Source organism: Homarus americanus, unplaced genomic scaffold, assembly GCF_018991925.1.
Source record: "Homarus americanus isolate GMGI-L3 unplaced genomic scaffold, GMGI_Hamer_2.0 scaffold27231, whole genome shotgun sequence".
Lineage (NCBI taxonomy): Eukaryota > Metazoa > Arthropoda > Malacostraca > Decapoda > Nephropidae > Homarus > Homarus americanus.
Genome location: NW_024718545.1, coordinates 4,519,828 through 4,540,571, shown reverse-complemented (window position 1 = coordinate 4,540,571; position 20,744 = coordinate 4,519,828). Strand labels below are relative to the sequence as shown.

At 38.3% G+C, this 20,744-nt stretch overlaps 1 protein-coding gene across 3 annotated transcripts in view; it reads right to left on the bottom strand.

Moving 5' to 3' along the window:
- Positions 1-643: 643 nt before the first annotated feature.
- LOC121859756 (myosin light chain kinase, smooth muscle-like) overlaps positions 644-20,744 on the bottom strand; it is a 90,093-nt gene continuing 69,992 nt past the window's right edge. For 2 of the 3 annotated variants that reach the window (XM_042356742.1, XM_042356743.1), the window contains 10 exons: positions 17,749-17,911; positions 17,155-17,320; positions 16,607-16,770; positions 16,081-16,271; positions 15,449-15,552; positions 13,448-13,589; positions 4,519-4,718; positions 3,171-3,323; positions 2,907-3,030; positions 644-2,566 (listed from right to left, as the gene is read on the bottom strand). In XM_042356742.1, the coding sequence (XP_042212676.1) occupies positions 2,051-2,566; positions 2,907-3,030; positions 3,171-3,323; positions 4,519-4,718; positions 13,448-13,589; positions 15,449-15,552; positions 16,081-16,271; positions 16,607-16,770; positions 17,155-17,320; positions 17,749-17,911 (1,923 nt within the window). In that variant the 3' untranslated portion in view covers positions 644-2,050. The remainder of the gene's footprint in view (positions 2,567-2,906; positions 3,031-3,170; positions 3,324-4,518; positions 4,719-13,447; positions 13,590-15,448; positions 15,553-16,080; positions 16,272-16,606; positions 16,771-17,154; positions 17,321-17,748; positions 17,912-20,744) is intronic. The other variant, XM_042356744.1, reaches the window with a different exon arrangement.

The window sequence follows — 20,744 nt, the reverse complement described above, 5'->3', positions numbered from 1 at the left end:
CCCTGCAAGTGGTGTATTATGGACAATACGGTGTCATGACCCTCAGGCATATATATTATATAGCTTCAATGTTAAGCAAAAATTTGTTTGACTATGATAAGTACTATATTTTTTAAATTGTCTGAAGGCCCCTCGCGACCCTACTGAGGACACCCTGCGACCCAGATTTGGGTCGCGACCCGAGGTTGGGAACCGCTGAATTAGAATATCCTGAAAACAAGTCACCATGGGAAAATTACAGATCTTGAGTAATAAGAGTTTAAATACATGTACTAATTATATTTTTCCAAATCATTATTGACAAGTACTGATTATCAAAAAAAATTCCTTTTTAACCTCAAACTTAATCAACAGGACTATCTACACCGAGATTTAAAAAATAAAATAAATTAGTGTCTAAATCCCAAGGTGTTAGAGGTTTCCAAACAAGGTTAGTCTCGAGCGCTATTTTTTAGTTTTAGTGCTTTGGTGATGCAGTGAAAGCTTTGGAGCAAGTGCTTCAGCTTCTGATAAACACAAGTTGAATTTAAATTTTTATTTTCAGTCTTGTATAAAATTTATTCTTATGTATAATAAAATTTATGCTCTCAATATGTGATGGGCATAGTGTACAGTAAAGTACAAGGACAATGATCATAACACATCAAATAAATCTTTTAATCTCTTAACAACAGTATCATGCATATACTTGGGTGATTATCTACAATATCACAATACAGAGCTACACGATTACATCATTAACCACGCTCTCTATCTACATTGTCAATAGGATCTTAGGAAACTTGCCACATACTAATGGTTCACTTACTTCGAGTTGATTTTAAGATTGGAAAAATTTAATCATAAGACAAGCTGCAACAGACAAGGTGTAGCTATATTTCTAATGCTTCCTACTTTTGATACTTACTTGATGTATTATCTGTAAGATCTTAAACTCAACCCAAGTGAGTTTACTATAAAAGTCAGGCTGCTGAAAGTCCTTTGTAAGCAAAGCCACAAATGTACAGTGACCTACTGATATAACAAGACAGCCTATCTTAATTCGGCAATATTAAGGCACTGCGATTTTAAATATCTGATACAGGTAACTTCAAGTAAGATTAAACACATACCATAAAATTAAACAAACAGTGAAGATTCAAACATTTTATGGAGGAACATTCATAATAAAAATAACATGACAATGCAAAGGAAAATGAGTGACAAGTTGTCAGTTCAATTATGATGCAAGAAAGGAGAGTGAGTTACGTGGAATGATATCAGGCAAACCATCTACATATATCAGCTGTACAATTTGTTTGGCACTGCACTGAGAAAAATAGAATATTGTGGCACTGTGTAAACACACAATTAAAGAGAACTAACAAAAAAAATCATAGGGTTTTCAGCAAAGTTAAACAAACTCATGTGACAATAAGGTTTATCAGAAGCAAATTTCAGGCACGCTCCTGTAAACCCAACTGTCACGACAAATATATTAAACACGCTTTGTTACATTCTTCCATGACTTGCTTGTGATACAGCACTATATTATTCACATACAAAGTATAATTCAGACACATCATCAGCCCTCTCACGAGTCCATTGTGGCTGGTCGACATTGGGATTTCGACTGTACATAAATCCTCTTAATCACATGTCACACTAAGAGACATAGTTCAGAGGTCGTTATCGGTAGACACATCAAGTTTAAGTCGAATATTCATAACCTCGTCTTAAAGACGTCTAATCGGCTCCATGTATGAGGACATGGATTGGGTAGACAAATAACAGTAACTGCAGATATCCTGTACTGCAAGGCCAGCAGGCAAGAGAACAAATATAAACTCCTTCCTTGTTGGCCATTACTTTTTATCAACACAAGAGAAATACACGTCCTTCACAGTAGTCCTCAATAAAATTATATTTATATTACAAGGGCCCTTACTAAGATTCAGAAGAGGTAAACAAGCTAATGCTAAACAGTCCTTTTCTGTATCATATGTACATATAAATTCTTTATATAGGAATAATTTCATTAATCAGAATTTTGTTCTATACACTGTTTTACTTATATTCTTGAATGGGCATGCATGAGGGTGTCAGTCTTGGCCTGGATAAGAGACTCGTTGGATATCTTTCTGGCAGAAGATCCGTAACTGTTCTTGCTGAAGTAGTCGTCATCACAGACGGCAGAATCGACCGAAGACTGCCAGTCTAAAGGCGGTGTCTTTCCACTTTTGAGAACATTGCGCCCTGTAACAGCACGACCATTTGTTATGCCAAATTGATTACTGGTATTACATTGATTTTGGTTATTTTCTTCAATACTAAAAGAACATTCACTGATACCAGAGTCGCTCCTCTCGCTGACCATGCTGGTGGAGGGGCGAGTTACAGGAGCACACCCCTTGGGCTTTGAGACAATGGTTGGGGAGTTGGAAGGGGAGGGGGAGGAGGGGGACACAGGAGTGTGGGCATGGTTTTCTGGGAGGGGGGAGAGTCGGGTTGGCGATGAGGGTTGTGAGCTGCGGCGGTTGGTGAGGTTGGCCATACGTCCAATTGCACGGATAGCATTTCCAGTTTTCTATAAGTGCAAAGAAAATATCAAACCATGCAGTTAGGATTACTGATTAAATGATTTAGTGTCAAGTATCCTTGCTAATTGAAACAGAAAATATTAAAAACTAATTAAAAAACCCAAAAAACAAATGGTATTAAATACAAAAATACCTTAACACATTAATGGTCTTTCCTTGATGTGTCAGTACAAAACAGTTTTAGCTTGGCAAACAAAATACAAAACCACTCTAATGAACTATATTATTATTTAAGTTTACAATCCTCAGTTAGAAAAAAGTAGCAATCATTTCTCTAATCTATTATAAGGTCAAGCAAACACACATGTTAGCTATTATTATACAGACCTGCCACTTCCGTCTTATGATGAATTTCTTCAGTTTGTCAGTGGAAAGGACAACTTTGTTCATATCTTCCTCAGTCTGTGCTAACCAAGGATGCTCGAAACATTCTGCTGCTGTTAGCCGCTTCCTGTAGGTTTATTAATATCAAGTTGTTCAATATTGTGAACAAACACAATACTCTCAAAACTTTACACAAATATGCATAAAAAACAATATTAAGAAAATTATATTTGAAATAAATTTGCACAACAAATAAAACAAACATACTCTTTTCGTTTGATTAGCAGAGACATAATAAAATCTTTGGCGTCTTCAGTAATGGCACTAAATGCATCATCATCAAAGTCGAACTCCGCACGAGTTATGTTGTTGAAGGTCTCGGCATCGGTGTCACCCATGAAGGGGGACAGACCAGATAACCTACAGTTGGAGATAGATAGGAGTGATAAATTTACATAAACAAAAAATATCTTTCCACCAGCAATCGTTTACCAAATACTTGAGATTTTCAATGACATGCAATAAATCTAACCAGCGGGGGCAAGATCCACTAACAACTTACAATCACCTTTAGTCCCGACAGTCAACCTGCAAGCTGAACAGGTCATTCACTAATAACTTACAGTACCCCAGTACCCTTAACTAAACTTATCATACATCAAAGGCTATGGTGGGGTCCAAGCAACCTTAACCTTCCCCAAAACAGAAATAAGGTCACGTAACTCATGTTTTCTCTACTATACGACCTACAACAAAAAAATAAATTACCACAATTAAAATAAATATATATACTATAACTAAAACAGAAGAAACTATATATGTAAAAGAAAAAGTAATAAAAACAATAAGCATATCTTCTATTTTCTCAGATTTAAGAAAACAAACGTATCGTGACCAGAAAAGTTTTTCCTGCTAATATGTAACTAAAAATATACTAGCTATCAGATACGGTAGTTATTAGAAGCCAAATCCAACTTGTAACAAAAGAAAAAAATTAAATATGAAAGAAAAGAAATAATAAAAAATACATGACATTATTATAATTAAAACATTTAATCTACAATGACTAATGAAACGCCTTGGCTAGATCGGACAGTTTTTGTAACATCACACACTGCATCAGCTGTGGGACAAGGATCATTTCTCATATCTGCAATATCATGCATTGCATCAGGTGTGCAATGAGCATCATTTCTACAATACCATTCCTCATTTATGCAATATCACACAGTACATTAGGTGTGTGAAGAGCATTATTCCTAATTTGCCATCTATATTTGGTAAGACAACTCAAGTTTTCCTTAGATCAAATCTTTCCTTTTTTGTAACCTCAGTTACTATCAATAATGGTTCGTATGGCGACCACTAGTAAATTTAGTTCAGTGAGCTACTTCCACAGAGAGTTGTAGCACATACCTTTTGATTCATCACTAAAACAATCAGTGCCCAGAACAAAACACTCTACAGGAATATTAACCAATCACAAGATACCCATGCCAGCTGATGAAGCATAAACATGTGAGTGAATCCTGCCCGAGGTCACTACAGTCATTCATTATTTAAACATGAGTTTATTTTCAGAGATGTTACACAATATACCACAAGTCATACTTACAAAACATAACATATCACTCCTACAGACCACATGTCTGATGCAAACCCAATTGGTTCATAGTTAATAATTTCTGGGGCAATAAATTCTGGTGTTCCGAAGAGGACACGGCATGGGTCTTGTGGATTAAATCGGCGAGCAAGGCCAAAGTCGATGAGCTTGATCTGATGGGATGTCCGACGTACACACAAGATGTTCTCCGGCTGTTGGGTAAGAATTTTGGCAATTATAGACATTTTACTGCATTGGTGTCGAATTAAAAATCCCCTATTACAGTAAAACTCTTAGACACACAAAAAATGTAAGATAATCTTTGTCTGAAATCTAGATGTGAGGAGAGGCCATAAAATGCATTCAATAGCTGCATCCCACAACTGTGTCACTAGTTGTTTACCACAATGCATTTTGGGAAAAATTCGGGATCGATTCAGTCATTTATCTCTAAAATGCCAAAAGTAAATTATTGTGTGCCAAATTGTTCTTCAACAACAAAGTGAACACCTTCTTTAAGGTTCTATCAGCAGCTGGACATGAAGCTTTAGATATGGAACAAGGTGCTTAAATGATAATAATTAGTCTATATTCTTGAGAAAATATATACAGGGCTGTAAAGGGGATTTAAAACTTATGGGGACATCATAATAGATGTTTTAAGTACAGTAAGATCTCATATTTCGTGCAATTTCATTTCACGTTTTTGAATTTCGCGAGCACTTCCTAATGCAACCGAGTCATATATTTGGCATAAAATATCGTGAATTTCGCGAGATCCAACCAACTGAATGCGAGATCCAGCAAGCTGAATGCTGGCCACTGTCTTGAATGACATCACAGCTCTCATACCAGTTACAGTCATTTCTGCTACAACGCGCTGTTTTGCCAACGCGAATTGGTTGCAATGTGATTGATGAATAAGGGAATGCTGTTTGTAAAACGCAAACTTTTGCATACGAATGTTGGCTATAGCACGATTCCAACCTCAATGTTTTGATTCCATCCTCAACGTTTTAAGCGTGGCGCGGGGTTATGCAATGTTTACAGTTCATGTTCGACATCACATGTTCAATTGATTCGTGTCTTTTGTTTGTGAAGTGTTTTATGAGAGGTACTCAATTTCTTTTTGGGGGGCAAATTTAGCCTTTAACCATAAATATATGAAAAGAATAAGTAAAAAAAAATTTTCAGAGTGAGGACTAATAATGGTTTACACAAGCACTCTCTGTTTAAATCACGTGATCAGTTGAATCGTGCAGATTCTGTCAATTACTCTGTGATTTTCGCTATTTTCTCCAATTTTGTTGCGGTAGCGATGAATACGGAAAGACAAGGTAAGAAGAATGTCTCCAAGAAGCATTCTGGTGATCGAATTGCCGGTGGTGAACGTAAAAGAGGTTTACAAGAATGCAACTATCGCGTTGTAGCCCGCACCATCCTAGAGACCGCCCGGGCTGATATTGTGTGCTTTTTGGGTGGTGCTACTGTAATGACCACGGTTATACACGTCAATTAACATAAAATCAGACGATTCATATTATGCTCAATAGCCCACAAAACATGTAGCTATGCTTTCTTATTGGAGTTCCCCATCTGAGGAGCCCGTTTTCTCATCGCTTCAGGACGCCTGAGTCCTCCGTTTTCTCTCAATCTTAGAATGCACCAGAGACTTCATTATTCCTTAGTAATGACAGAACTTGAAATTGCAACTGTTTACAGTTGGAACATTCAAAATCCATTGTGAGTGAAGTTGAAAGCTTCAACTGTCCTTATTGTTAGTAAAACTTGTCAAGTAAGTGAGTGTCAAGTTTGTCAGTTGAGTGGCATATTTTATGTCGTTCATGGGGATATCCTGAATTTCTGATCGCTACTGAAGTTACATTATTTTGTCGCCCAAACATCAGGGAATCTGATGTTTGTAGTTTAGTTAGTGTCAGTTGTCTATTTTAGAAAGTTATTAATCTACTGAACAGATTCTGTCAAACTCAAAATCTCCAAGACTTAACGGCTGTTTTGACCTGGAATGTGGTCCGCGGTCGGGCAAGTAGAGTTGTTAGTGCGTATGTAACTCCATTTCACCTCTTTCCTGACAAACCCAATCTCTGATTAGATCATAAAGATAGACGTAGAAAATTAGCCTGACCTGTGACACTGACGGTCACAGCTAGGTGCCCAGCGACCACTTTGAATAGAAGGTCTGTTGTTAGTAAGATTAGTCTTTCTGGTAGGGATATGTCCCCAGTCTCACATATATACGAATGAATGGAGAAAAATCACACTTGTGATTTCTCCTTGACGCATCTCCAAGTACTGTATGTGAATGATTGTTTCTCGCCGTCTTGTTAATTCAGTTTAACTTAATTGATTTTTGTGAATATCAGTGTTCATGTTTTAACATAGTAATATTCTGTGCCAAATAAGTCGAGTAACGTACAGTAGATATAGTCTGTACCGTTGCCAGATGTATGTTTTGTATAGTTGAAGTTAAACATTCACTCTCTTGTGATTTCTCCTCAACGCATCTCCAGGTCAGTGTGGGAGCTGAATACCCATCGGCTACCGTGGATCGGTAGCCGTATTGGACGATGTCATTAATTCCACAGGATCAAACTGTGAAATCCGTATCCTGCAAATTAGGCCCAAGCTCCCTGGGCATGTGTCGGTCTACAACCGACCCCTAACAGCAATCTTCATTTGTTATGGAGACACCCGGGATATATACCCTGGGGCACTCCTCACAGTTACATGGGCCTAAGTATTATTGTATCTTGAATGAGGGATTAACTAACAGAGAAATGGAAATCCCAGGTAAAGTAGTGAACCCATAACAATTAATAGTACCAGGAAATATGCTATGTGAGTTGAGTACATGAACTGAAGGAAAAGTACCATGTTGTTCATGCCGATTGAACGTGATGTTATAAGTTGATTTAGGATATTGTCAAGTGTCATATAACCACCTGTAGTGACAATGGGATAATATAATGATTGTTAAATGTTGTAACCAAGAATTGAAGATGTAATTTGTTACTTATAAAGGTAAGACCTGAGGGTCCAGTCTTGTCTGAATAAACTTAATAGATGGTTAATGATGGATTGCTGGACTATCTTTTGATTGGTACAGTAAGACCTGAGAGTCCAGTCTTGTCTGAGTGAATTTAAGTAACATCTTGTTCACTCTCTGTGTTAATAAATATTGAATTAGTAATTTACGAGTATCACCACTCTATTCCTTCTAAACATTGGTTTCCAGAAAATAATACTTACTCACCGGTCTATAAACACTGTACCACACTACCCAAAAGCTTTCCCCGAGATATGTTATATTCTAATAAAAGTCTGGGTGGTGGCAGGCTACCGCTGTAAGTATACTTTTCACTTTTTTTACTTTTATCGTCTTCACCACTGATCGGCTCGTTAGCCGCTTGGGCGATCGGTCACGTCTCTGTTCCGCACTGTTGGCAAGTACTGGGCATGCACCTTTTACTTTACTTTTATCCTCTTCGCCACTGATCGGCTTGTTAGCCGCTTGGGCGATCGGTCACGTCTCTGTCACGCACTGTTGGCAAATACTGGGCATGCACCGGCTCCTGAATGTACCTGAACCCGCTCCAGTGTTGGTCAAGTCTTCTCTTGAAAGAGCTCACACTCGGTGCCGTCACAAAACTCTCTGGTAGATTGTTCCAAGAGTTTACAACCCTCACTCCGAAAAAGTTTGCCCTCACGGTTTTCTGGACTTGCGGCTTCTTCAATCTTGAGCTGTGACCCCTTGTGGGGCGAGCGTCCGCCAGCTCCAATTAAGGACACTCAACTGAGTAGTGCCCCCTGAGATGCTTATACACCTCAACTAGGTCCCCCCTTGCCCGTCTGTAGTATAAGCTAGGCAAGTTCAGGCGCTCCAATCTCTCAGGGTAGCTGAGGTGCCGAAGTGCAGGCACCAGTCTGGTGGCCCTCCTTTGAACATTTTCAACCAACTGACAGTCCCTAGCATATCTCGGGGACCAGATGGGGTGACAGTACTCCAGATGGGGAAGCACTTCACTCCTGAAGATCGTCACGAGGGACGGACCGTCTAGATATCTGAACGACCTTCTTATAAGACCCAATAATTTATTTGCCTGATTTACCTTCTTCTCACAATGGCCCGAGAACTTCAGCTCATTGTCAACATACACACCTAGGTCCTTCTCACACACAGTCTCAACTAGTGCATTTTCTTCATCCCGTTGGGACATATGATACGCCTCCTTACCGTTGGTACGCCCCAGGTGCATCCTCTTACACTTCGTGACATTGAATCTCAGCAGCCATTTCTTCGACCATTCCTGGAGCCCACAGAGGTCCTTCTGCAGCTCTTCACAGTCCGCTTGGTTCTTAATTTCCCGAAATAACTTGCCATCATCGGCAAACATTTGTATGGAGGAGTGTACAACGTCAGGCATGTCATTTATGAAACAAACAAACAACAGCGGGCCCAATACACTGCCCTGTGGTACCCCACTTGTTACAGGTACAGATGACGATTTCGTGCCATTAATCACCACACACTGCTTGCGGTCATGTAGAAAGTCTTCTATCCACGCTAGGACATTTCCCCGAATTCCGTACCCTTCCAGTTTGATTTTCAGCCTTTCGTGGGGTACACTGTCGAAAGCCTTGGCAAAATCTAGGTAAATATTGTCGATATTACCACCCCGTTCCAGAATATGGGTCCAAATATCCAATACCTTGAGCAATTGTGTTAAGCAAGAGCGCCCCGGCATAAAACCGTGTTGGCAATCTTTTACAAGGTTGTTTCGTAGTAGATGTTCCATCGCGGCATCTCTGATAATACTCTCAAGTACTTTACATATTATGCTGGTCAGGCTCACCGGTCTATAGTTGTTCGTGGAGTGACTATCGCCCTTCTTGAAGATAGGACTCACATAAGCCACTTTCCATTCACTGGGGACCATTTGTTCATCCAGGCATTTACAAAACAGGATCTTCAGGGGCTCTGCAAGCTCGTTGCACAGCTCTCTTAGCACTCTAGGATGCACCATGTCAGGTCCGGGACTCTTATGGACCTTTAGCCTGGACAGTTTATTTCTAATACCCTCTTCTGTGAACACAATGTGGGTCAGTGCTGTGTCGAACCGTCTGTCCTCAAACGCAGGAAGGTTAGTTGCAGCCTCTCTTGTGAACACTGAGGAAAAGAAGCTGTTCAATGCCTCAGCTTTATCCTGGTCAGAATCTGCGTAACTACCATCTTCAAGCCTCAGGTCTGATACTCCTACTCACGTTTTCAATTTCGACTTTGCATAGCAGTAAAACGCCTTTGGGTTTGACTTGACCTCGCGTGCAACCAGCCTCTGGAACTCCTTTTCAGCCCTCCTACACTCTATCTTTGCTTGGTTTCTGGCTCTTGCATACATCCTCCTGTCTTGCTCATCGTTTGACCCAACCCACGTCTTGAATTTCTGGGTATTCTTCTTAATTTTGTCGACCGCCGCATGGTTGAGAATAAAATAAAACAGAAAATATAATATACATTATATGAAAAGAAATGAAAGATTTGGAACTAAAAGAAGAGAAATATCAGAATTACTTATATAAGAATATAAGCAAGAATATAAGGTATATATAGATAAAGAATTGAAGAATAATAACAGAAAAGAATATCTGAATGATAAAATATGAAGTAAAGAAAAACGTCCCATTACAAATAGTGGCAGCTTAGGTGGGATATAAAATGAAAGAACTCGGCCCATTACACTACCACCTGTCGAATCAAGATAATGGCCTCTACCTCTACTGGGGGTCCTACTGCTGCTGGTGGGGGTGGGACAGACCCACCTTAGCGGCCAAATAAGAAAAAGGAGAAGCGGGACTATCACAAGTGAGTTAAGTTTGCCAAGTATTTGATGCAGGATAAGCAGCGTGTGATTAAATTACTTGAGGAAGGCCTAAAAACTAGTTTCCGGAAAGCACAATCAGGTCAATAAAGGCAGAATTTGTATCATTTGGAAGTTATAAATGGGAAAATCAGAGGTTGATGTAGAGTGGCCAGTCTAAATTTTTATTTTTCCCATTAATTTATGTATTTGCATTTGGCGAATTTGAATTTGGCGCAATTTTCCAGTCTATAGTACTCACGAAATACAAGATCTTACTGTACTCTAAAGATGTTTTTTATTGCAAGGGTCATTAATTGAGACTTATTAGTCAAAAATTAATTAAGAACCCAGATCCTTCATCAGCATGTAAAAGAGTACTGTAGATTTGTATGAAATTTGAACAAAATCTATCTCATTGTCATGACCTCACCTACCGAAACACAAGGTGTTAGGTCAGGCGTTTTCAATGGTGACTTCTGATTTTTTTTCTGTAAAGTAAAAACTAACATACTTAACTAGTAAATTGAATCAAGGTTGGATGGATATACGAGCGATATGGGTTAGGTGTAAATGGGACTGCCCAGTACTGTATGGGCCAATAGGCCTGCTGCAGTTTCCTCCATTCTTAAGTTTTTATGTCTATAATCTTGAGAAAATATATAAAAGGGGGATTTAAAACTTAAGGGCACAGCATAATTGACATTTTAAATATTCTAAAGGTTTTTTTTATTGCAAGGGTCAATAATTAACACTAATTACTCAAATTTTTAAATTATGAACCCAGATCCTTCATCAGCATGTAAAACAGTACTGTACCTTTGTATGAAATTTGAACAACACCTACATCATAACCTCAATTGCCGAAATGGAAGGTTTTTTTGGTAAGGTGTTTTTGAGGTGATTTACGACTTTTGTTCTGGAAAGTGAAAACTATTGTGCTTAAATGGTAAAGTTAGTCTTGAGAAAATATACGAGGTCATTCAATAAATTAACGAGACAAATGAATATAACTGCAGAAGTAATGATGCATTATTAATGATCACATACCTATTTTTCCACATAATCTCCCTCTACAGCTATGCACTTGTCCCATCTTTCTACAAGTTTTTTTTTTCCTGTGGCAAAAAATTCTTTCGGCTGACTTCGTAATCAATTTCAAATTTCTCTCTTCACCTCTTCATTATTCCAAAAATGCTTGAGAACATCAGGAATGACGTTGTGTACTATACCACCACTGGCATTCAAATCTGTCGCAATTTGTTATTTGTAACGCGTCAGTTCCCAAAATTTTCCGCTCAATGTTCTGGTGCAATGTTTTTTTTGTTTTTGTTTTTATCCTCTTCACCACTGATCGGCTCGTTAGCCGCTTGAGCGATCAATCACGTCTCTGTTACACACTGTAGGCAAGTACTGGGCATGTACCGGCTCCTGAATGTACTTGAACCTGCTCCAGTGGGTGTTGAAACTTCAACAGGTCATCCGGTACGCTCTTTGTCTACAATGCTTGTTCGACCCATTCTTGAATTGTTCAACCCAGTTGTAAATGTTCACTCGACTGATGCAATTGCTTCCATATTGGAATGATATTCTGCAATGAATTTTGCTTGCTTTTATCCCGATGTTTTTGACCTTACGGTGATAATTTATTTTATTATTTTCACTTTCTGTATAAACAATTGTGTGTGCATGTAACAGTAAAAAAAATTAATAAAAATACGTACTGTAACATCTACTCTGAAATTTGAGTTGAAAAGTAACAACAACGCCTATCAAAGGTTGGCCCAGTCGGGGTAGAGTTAAGGTGATGTAGCGATGGTGGTTGGCGACCTGTGAAGTCCACACACGTATGTTCAATACGCAAGAGCTTTACTTAGGCCTACTTCACACGAGCTTGTGTGAAATGGACATTATTTCAGAATAGAGAGCCGTGCAGCAGCTAGCCCACCCAGTATGAAATATTACTGGAGGGTATTGTAATTTTTTCATTTGCGAATAAGCGGGGTAATGCTTTGCGAATACTGAATAAGGGTGTAAAATCATCACTTGCGGATAAGCCAGGTTGTGAATAATGAGGTATTCCTGTACAAAAATCCCGCCACTCATCATTAATGCAAGGTTAACTCGTGACTAATTGAATGAACTGACTAAACAAACATGAAGATGTAACTTAAGCATGTCTAAACATGTTGTAACATGATCGCTGCACTTGCCCCTCCCCTTTTCCACCTATATCAAAAAGTCCCATTACTTACTGAATGACCCTCCTGTATAAGGGGGGATTGGAAACTTATGGGCACAACATAATTGACATTTAAATTATTCTAAATGCACTTTTTATAGCAAGGGTCATTAATTAATACTAATTACCCCAAATTTTAAATTATGAACCCAGATCCTTCATGAATATGTAAAAAGAGTACTGTACCTTTGTGTGAAATTTGCCGTATGAAATACGGAATAATTAATATTTTTCTTTACGTTCATGATGTGCTTACCATTCAATTAGTGATGCTATTACAGTACTGTATATTTATTTATTTTGTTTTTTATTATTTTTTATTTTCTTATTGTTAAAAATAGTTTATTTGGAATATTTTATTAGTTCAATGGAGACGATTGCCATTGCCCCATCCCCCCCTTGGTACATCTATGTCGCTTTCAAACCTTCTGCTGTGGTGCCAGACTCAGGAACTCGTGTACAGTATCCCATATATTATGTCCTAACTTAATTCATTTCACTTGTAACTTAAACTGTATCATGTACCCTTCATACAATTATTGTTTGGTAGAGAGTTTTACCTTTGATTTAGGTATTTTGCTGTGGTGGTTTTTATCTAACTTATATCCTCTTATCAACATTTATGTAAATGTGTCCTATATGTACCATACACAGCCACGTAATTTTCATCAATAAATAATCTTTTCTCTCTCATGAAATTCCACCTAATTATACCACACAGTACTAGTTTTATGCTTCCTCCTGTCAAGCCAACCGTACACATAAATACCCAAGGTATAGCCTGCAACAATACAAAAGACAAGAAACATCTTTTGTAACGTACCTTTAGATCAAGATGTACAATGAGACTTTTATGCATGTACTGGACCCCCTCACAGATCTGCCTGACGAAGAGGATACAGTCTCGCTCAGTGAGGGCAAAGTCATCTGCCACAACACGCTCAAATAGTTCACCTCCAGATATACTGCAACGACGAACATTAGATTAATCATTGTAACATATTAGGACCTCATGAAGATTTGGAAAACCTCTATTTTGTCTGATGATATGATAGTATTACAGTGTTTAATCATCAGATGAAAAAAGTAGGGGTTTCTAGTCTTCAAGAGATCCAAACATTACGCAAATATGAATAACTTTTCCACTTAAAAAGATTTAAGAAAAAAGGAAATAGTTTTGAAAGGTTTACTGCCCCTTTTATCTTCAATAGTTGAGATGGGCGAAGTTGAGAAACTAAAAATCTTATTATGTTAGTTCTCTAAATGAAAAAAAAAAACAATTAATATTTGTAACACAACTACTACTGAAGTATACTGTACAATGATTATATAAGATTGTAAGTAAACAGATCTAGTGCCATAATATCACCAATGCCAACAAAATTATTTACTGAATAATTATACACTTATCCCTGACTTCTTTAAAAGTAAAGCTACTACTTTATTTTTAATCTTTCAGGAGCAAAAAGAATATGGAAAAAAAAACAGTGTTGACTCTGCAAACAAAGTTAGCCAAACACTTAAGCAAGGAAGCTAATAATGGTACAGTAGAGTCCCGGCTATCAGACATCTTCAGAGATTGAGAGGTGCCGGATAAACAGTTTTTCCGGTAAGGTGAAAATCACTCTTAGGATCCCCAATAAATCCTACAATGCATATTGCTACAGGCAGACCTCACAAATTCGTCTCAGAAAAACAGACTTCTTTAACATTTATTTCACTCTTTATAAATGATGTGGCTTAGAAATAAAGAAAATATGATATAAAACTGTAACATAAGAAAAATGAAGAACAAGGATGTGTATGTGTAAGAAGTGAACTGTGATGACCTGTCACTGTCAGCCCAGCCACTGCATTTACTGTTACGTGTAATGAAACTATAAAAATTGTGGAAAATAAAGAAAATATAAAACAAGAAAGTGAACGTGTGTGAAGGCAGTTAGCCAACGCCTTCGCTATAACTTCATGGTCGACTCGCCAGCTTCTTATACAGTACTGTTACTTGTAATGAAACTATAAAAGTTGTGGAAAAATCATTACAATACTCTAATGTGGCTTAGAAATAAAGAAAGTATAATTTAAAACTATAAAATAAGAAAATGAAGAGTGTGGGGATGGATGTGTGTGGAGGCGGTGGGTTATAACTGTGTGGCTGTGTTCCCTCCTGATGTGGTAGCCACGTGTCTGAGTCAGCTGGTTGACTGTTTGGCTAAAGTGGGTCGCATCGCCCAGAGGATGGTTTGAGTGTTGAATGAGGCATTTTTTTAACATAAAAAATTTTTCTATTGTATTTAACGTAATGCTATGAATCAATTTTAATGTTTATCATAACAATCAATTTGGCAGCTCATCCCTGTTGCAGATGGTATTCAAACTTATGATAGGAGCTGATTTTGGAGGAATTTTTGTTTTTATTGTTATTATTTCATTTTGGTGCCTGTTAGTTGAATCTACTGGTAGCCTGCCTGGATACCGGATAACTGGGATTCTACTGTACAAAGCATATGGTTGTATATGTTGTATACAGTATTAGATCCTTACTAAAGAAAAACTAAAAAAAAAGTGGTAGCTGCAGTGAGGATGTAACAAGTCAAGGTGAAGTGATCATTACTTAATAAAGCTAATATTAGATATTAAAATAATTCTCAAAATTTTTGTTTATAAGGACGATTTAGCTCAATTAATTTAATTTGCTACATAAATAAGAACAATGTTAGTTCTGTTGGTCTGATAAGATACACAGTCCAGTATTATGAATATAATATGATACAGTACTGTATTATGAACATATTTAATCAAATTAATAAATGAACTGAGAACTTACTACTCCATGACCATAACCATCTCTCTCTGTCGTTCATATGCAGCTCCGAGCTGAAGGAGTTTGGGATGCCGAAGTGAATTCATGATGTCAATTTCCTCGCGAACCTGTATGGGTGATCACAGTATAGGTCAGGGTTTCTAGATTTAGCACATCGTGTTATAACTTTTTACTGACAGTTATTGAGCACACCATCGAAAAAAAATTTGGTGCTCATCAGAATAAAAATTTTGAGAAATTTGGTGTAGGTAGTGTTCTAGTTAATCCAAATAAATCATTTTGGTATTAAATATGTGGCACAATACCTTTTTGGGGGGACCTGTGGGAGTATGTGTTAAGTTTATAGTGTGTCTTAAGAGTAACAGTTTAGGTGTGTGAGGGAGATCTCTCAATAACTCCTGAGATTTTATTCTTGTTTAAGCTTAGGCATTCAAAGTCATCATGATACCAATATTGAGTCCCAAAGACACAATATAAATGTCTTCTTTACACATACAGGCATTCCTAAAATAACCTCTTACCCCTTATGGGTGAACTGTAGATATCAACATTACATATAGAGTATCAAGAGTTTTGGCTTCAATGTTAGTTATAAGTTAAAATAAAGCAAAAAATCAATACAATTCAAAATTTACCTTTTCTTTATCTTTGGCAACTATGCACTTGATGATCTTTGCAGCTCTTCTCACCCCAGAGTTCTTCTCTGTCACTCTATACACTATACCAAAGCGACCTTTCCCCACTTCCTCGTGTAAGCTGTACTGCTTGTCGAATAGACTTCCAGGCTCAATTTCAACATTCAGGGGTGCAAATGCTGTCTCATGATCTGTAAAGTGTGTTTATTGTAGCAATTTACAGTACTGTATATCAATGGTCACTTCTCTTAACAAAAATGAATGGGCACCAGGAAATTGATTCCTTGGAATACCTTTAAAAAAAATCATAAATATTTTTAGTCTTTGAAATGTTTGGAGACGTTTTCAGAAATGACTATTGACCACCTCTCACATCATAAGAGGCAACAGGCCATCAAAGATATACTTTACACTAAAGTGAGAATTTTGTGATAACAATTTTTTTGTCTTATTTCCATATGCAATACTGTTGGATACAATCAACAGCAGCAATAAGGGGCACTGTAGGAGAGCAGTGGAATATTACCTTCAGGCTCAGGTTCCTCCTCTTTGTCCACAGGATCAGCGGTGGTGACTGGTGTGGAGGGTTTTGATGGCTCTGACAGTCCGTGTACATTCTGGGCACGTACTCGGAACTCATACTGACAGTTCTTCTCAAGGCCCCTGGCAATGTACGAGGTCGAGTGGCACCTGTAAGACATATCATGAGCATGCTTAATTGCAAAAGAGTATCAAAAATTAAAAATAATACTAATAGGCTTCAATATGTGCCTTTAAAAATGCTTCAGGGAACTATTAAATGAACTAAGTTTTATCTCAAACATAAAAATCCTTAAACATCTATTGTATTAAATAAACAGAGAATTCTTCAGGATATAGAAAGCCTTCTTCCTAACCCCTTCACTGTGAGACCCCACTTTTAATATTTTAGCTATTTGGCTAATACCAGAAGATTCTATTCAACCCAGAGATATCCCCCATACAAAGGAGTTAAGAGGTTGAAGGTTAATGCTTTGCAATGAATAGAATAAAATATACTGCACAAAGACAGACACCAGTGGAATAGTGACTAACCCGCTGATAAGAGTGTACCAGTCGTCGCTGCCAGCCTTTCGTGCCTCCACCGTGTACCCCGTCACCACTGAGCCGCCATCAAAAGTGGGACCATACCAAGACAAAGTGATCGAGTCGGCTGTCACCTCACTGTGGTTGGGTTTGGCTGCTGGAGGCTCAGGAGCACCTGTGATAAAACAAATCAAGGAAGCAATCCCAGGTAAATACATTGATTTTATTAGAACACAAATAATAGACATTAACCACTGGGGTGATGGCTTGCAAGACTGTATGCAAACAATCAAAAATTGTAGATGCAAATAACCCTAACCATATACAAATACCCTTAACCATATACAATCATACTACAATTATACAGTGTTCTTAATTTTCCTATACAACTGTTGACATGATGGCAGGTGTACCTGACCTAAGGCGCTCAAGAATAAAATCTTTACACTAATAATAGGCAATAAAATAGTACAGTGACTAATATATATCAACTGCATTAATCCTTCTTAATCCCTATCAACTGAATTTAGATATTTCACCACAAGGGCTACAACATCTATGTCATGCGAGCTTTTCAATTTCTCAATATCCATAAACACTTACTTCCAACAGCAAGAGAGGCAAAGGCTGCGTGTTCTGCGAGGGAGTTCCTCACTATAATAGTGTACTTGTCACAGTCGTCCGACACCACATCACAGATGGTGAGGCTGGTGGATCCTCTCTCGGTCTTTACCTTGTACCGTCCTCCATCCATAATATCTTGTTCCTAGACACATGCACATCACAAGTATTACTATTATTATTAATGTCGACAATACAGTACACTTATTAAAAAAATAAAGGATTTATGAGTTTCGAAAGAAACACGTACAGTCTCATTCAAGATTCTTCGAACACTGCTGGAGACAGCTGGCAACTCAAGGCCGTTTGTTTACTATAGTACGTAGAATAATATAATACGAAACAACAAAGCCCATCCATCAAATTAAGCAACGGGGAACTAAGTAACCAACTACTGATCACTTTTATATTCACTCATAAATTTTACTACATACTATAGTAAACAAACGGCCTTGAGTTGCCAGCTGTCTCCAGCAGTGTTCGAAGAATCTTGAATGAGACTGTATATTGTAGGCCAGTGCAACATCTGCTGAAATCTGATGTAGTACTGTAGTGGATTTCTCCCCTGCAAACGCTGTTTGTCGCTGAGTAGCCGACCCTGCGAATTCCACAGTGTGTGCCTCGTGGTCTAGGTCAACCAGCGCCGCCTTACATGACGGAGGTCAACTACTAAGCCACGCCTACCTCCGCTATTTAAGACCTGACCTCGTGGTGACCACTCTCTCTTCTTCTAGCTACAGCCGCAGCAGCAACACCACCTCCTCCGCCGCTGCTGCCTGGCGGCCCTCGCTCCCACCGGCGAGCATGGCGACCCACAAGCTGTCCTCCTCTGAGCATCCTCACCAACCAGCTATCTCTACATCACGCTTGTAACCACGCTGCCACTTCCCAGCACCAAGCTGCATTGTACATCCAATACAACATGTATACAGAGAGCACATTGTGAGTTTCCTTTCTCCATCCCATCCTGAGTGTGAACCAAACAAACGTACCCCACAGTACTGTACTGTAATGTATACATTAAAATGTGTCACAACTTGAAAGCACTTTAGTCTTGCTGCTTTTATAAACAATGAAAATTAATGCATTATAACTTCATCATCAAAATAACTAGAAAATCACTTGTTAAATATACCATGACAAAATATGTTACTTGTACTGTACAACCACGTGGAACTAATACTCGGCTGCACCCAGACCTACTAAGACAACCTCTATGTGCTTCTCTCAACACCATCCATGCGAGCAAACACCTTCAGTGTACGGTACTATGTTACGCTCTAAAGATAACCTAACTTACCTTCCGTGTACTGTACTATGTCACACTCTAAAGATAACCTAGCTTACCTTCAGTGTTAAGTATTAAGTTACACTCAAAGGAAATGGAATTGGATCAGAGGTCTCTGCAATATGACATCAACAAAAATACAAATTATCATTTGTTAAAATCAGCTTTGAGGTCTTTCACATGATATGGTGTAGTGCTAAATAAAGAAGTGAGAGAACGTGTTTTGAAAGTGTTACTCAGAAGAGGGTGGGACAATGGTGAGTGTAGCAAGCCCATACAGCTAGGGGTCCCAGGGGCACTGTAAGCCCCAAGGAAAATATCTTGAAATCTGACCAATTCAGGGATATTTTGAGGCCATATGCACTGGATTTGAGGATATATTCCAAGGTTGAAGATGCAATATTTCCAGTGTCACTACATTAGATATACAGTATAACATCCAGTATAACCGATAAAAACAGCAAACAACTGGAATGATTAACTAAAAAAGTTAACAACTGGTACACTGTGGTTACAGTTTCACCAGATGTAGGCTATTCAATAGGCTAACACCTCTTACACTACACACATCAGCACATGGGTGGAGTAGGTAGCAGAACAATGGGTTTGTATCGTAATAAGAAGGTGAATGTTTAGATCAGAGGTTTGTTCCCAGCCCTTTTCAACTTGTTTATCATTTGACATTTTTGTGGGCATCAAATCATATACGTGCACAATAGTGATAATACACAAGAGATAAATTCGTTGAAGAGAACTGGAAAAGATAACAAAAGTGAATAATAGTTAAAAAAAAATAACAAGCCAAACTGTCTCAAAGCATTGTTGCCACCACAAAGAAAGTTTTATTTTTTTATGCGTGTTCTAAAGGATTGTGATTGTACATATGATTCACCATTCATAGCGAGATGCGGTGTACATAGTGACAACACATAGATACCAAAATCTTGTCGAGGAGAACTGGAACACCCCCCCCTCAAAAAAATATTTAGTCGAACTGTCTTGGACAGCAACACTGAATGAACGTGGGTGCCAGCGAGATCAAGACCAGCAGATCAGCCAAGTGATTTATTTTTTTAATAATAATAGTCTGTCACAAGGGCATGATCACTCTCACATCTTAGTGCACTTAGATTATAATTAGTAGATGTGATTATAAAGGAAGCCATCCCAGCTAGGGGTAAATTTCTTAGTCAGAAGAAATTAAGTGTGAAAGTCCGGTGTTTGGCATCATGCCCCCTTCCCTACTCACTAGATAAAAAGGCCTATGTGAATGCAACAGCAGGGGCTTAAAAGAGACCTTGACCACTAGCATAGCTAGGGGGGGCGGGGGTGGCGGTCCGCCCCGGGCGGCACTTTTGGGTGAAGGATCACGAGATGCTGAATTGCCATGCGACATTGAATTGAGGAGAGAAATTTTTTCTTCGCTAGACAGAGTGATCCAAGAAATAACTTTGAGATTTCAACAGCTTCATGAACTTGCTGAGAAATATGCCTTCCTTACCCCATTGAATCTTTTGGATGATAAATATGAGTGTCAAATAGATCACGATCACGACGACATTGATAAAGAGGAGTTCCTCGTTGAGAGAAAAAGACTTCAGCATTTTGTTGCTGTTGCTGCTATAACTATTAAAGACAGAATACAGACGTGGAAAGAAGGCCCCCTTGAACTTTTGCAGTTTATTCAAAA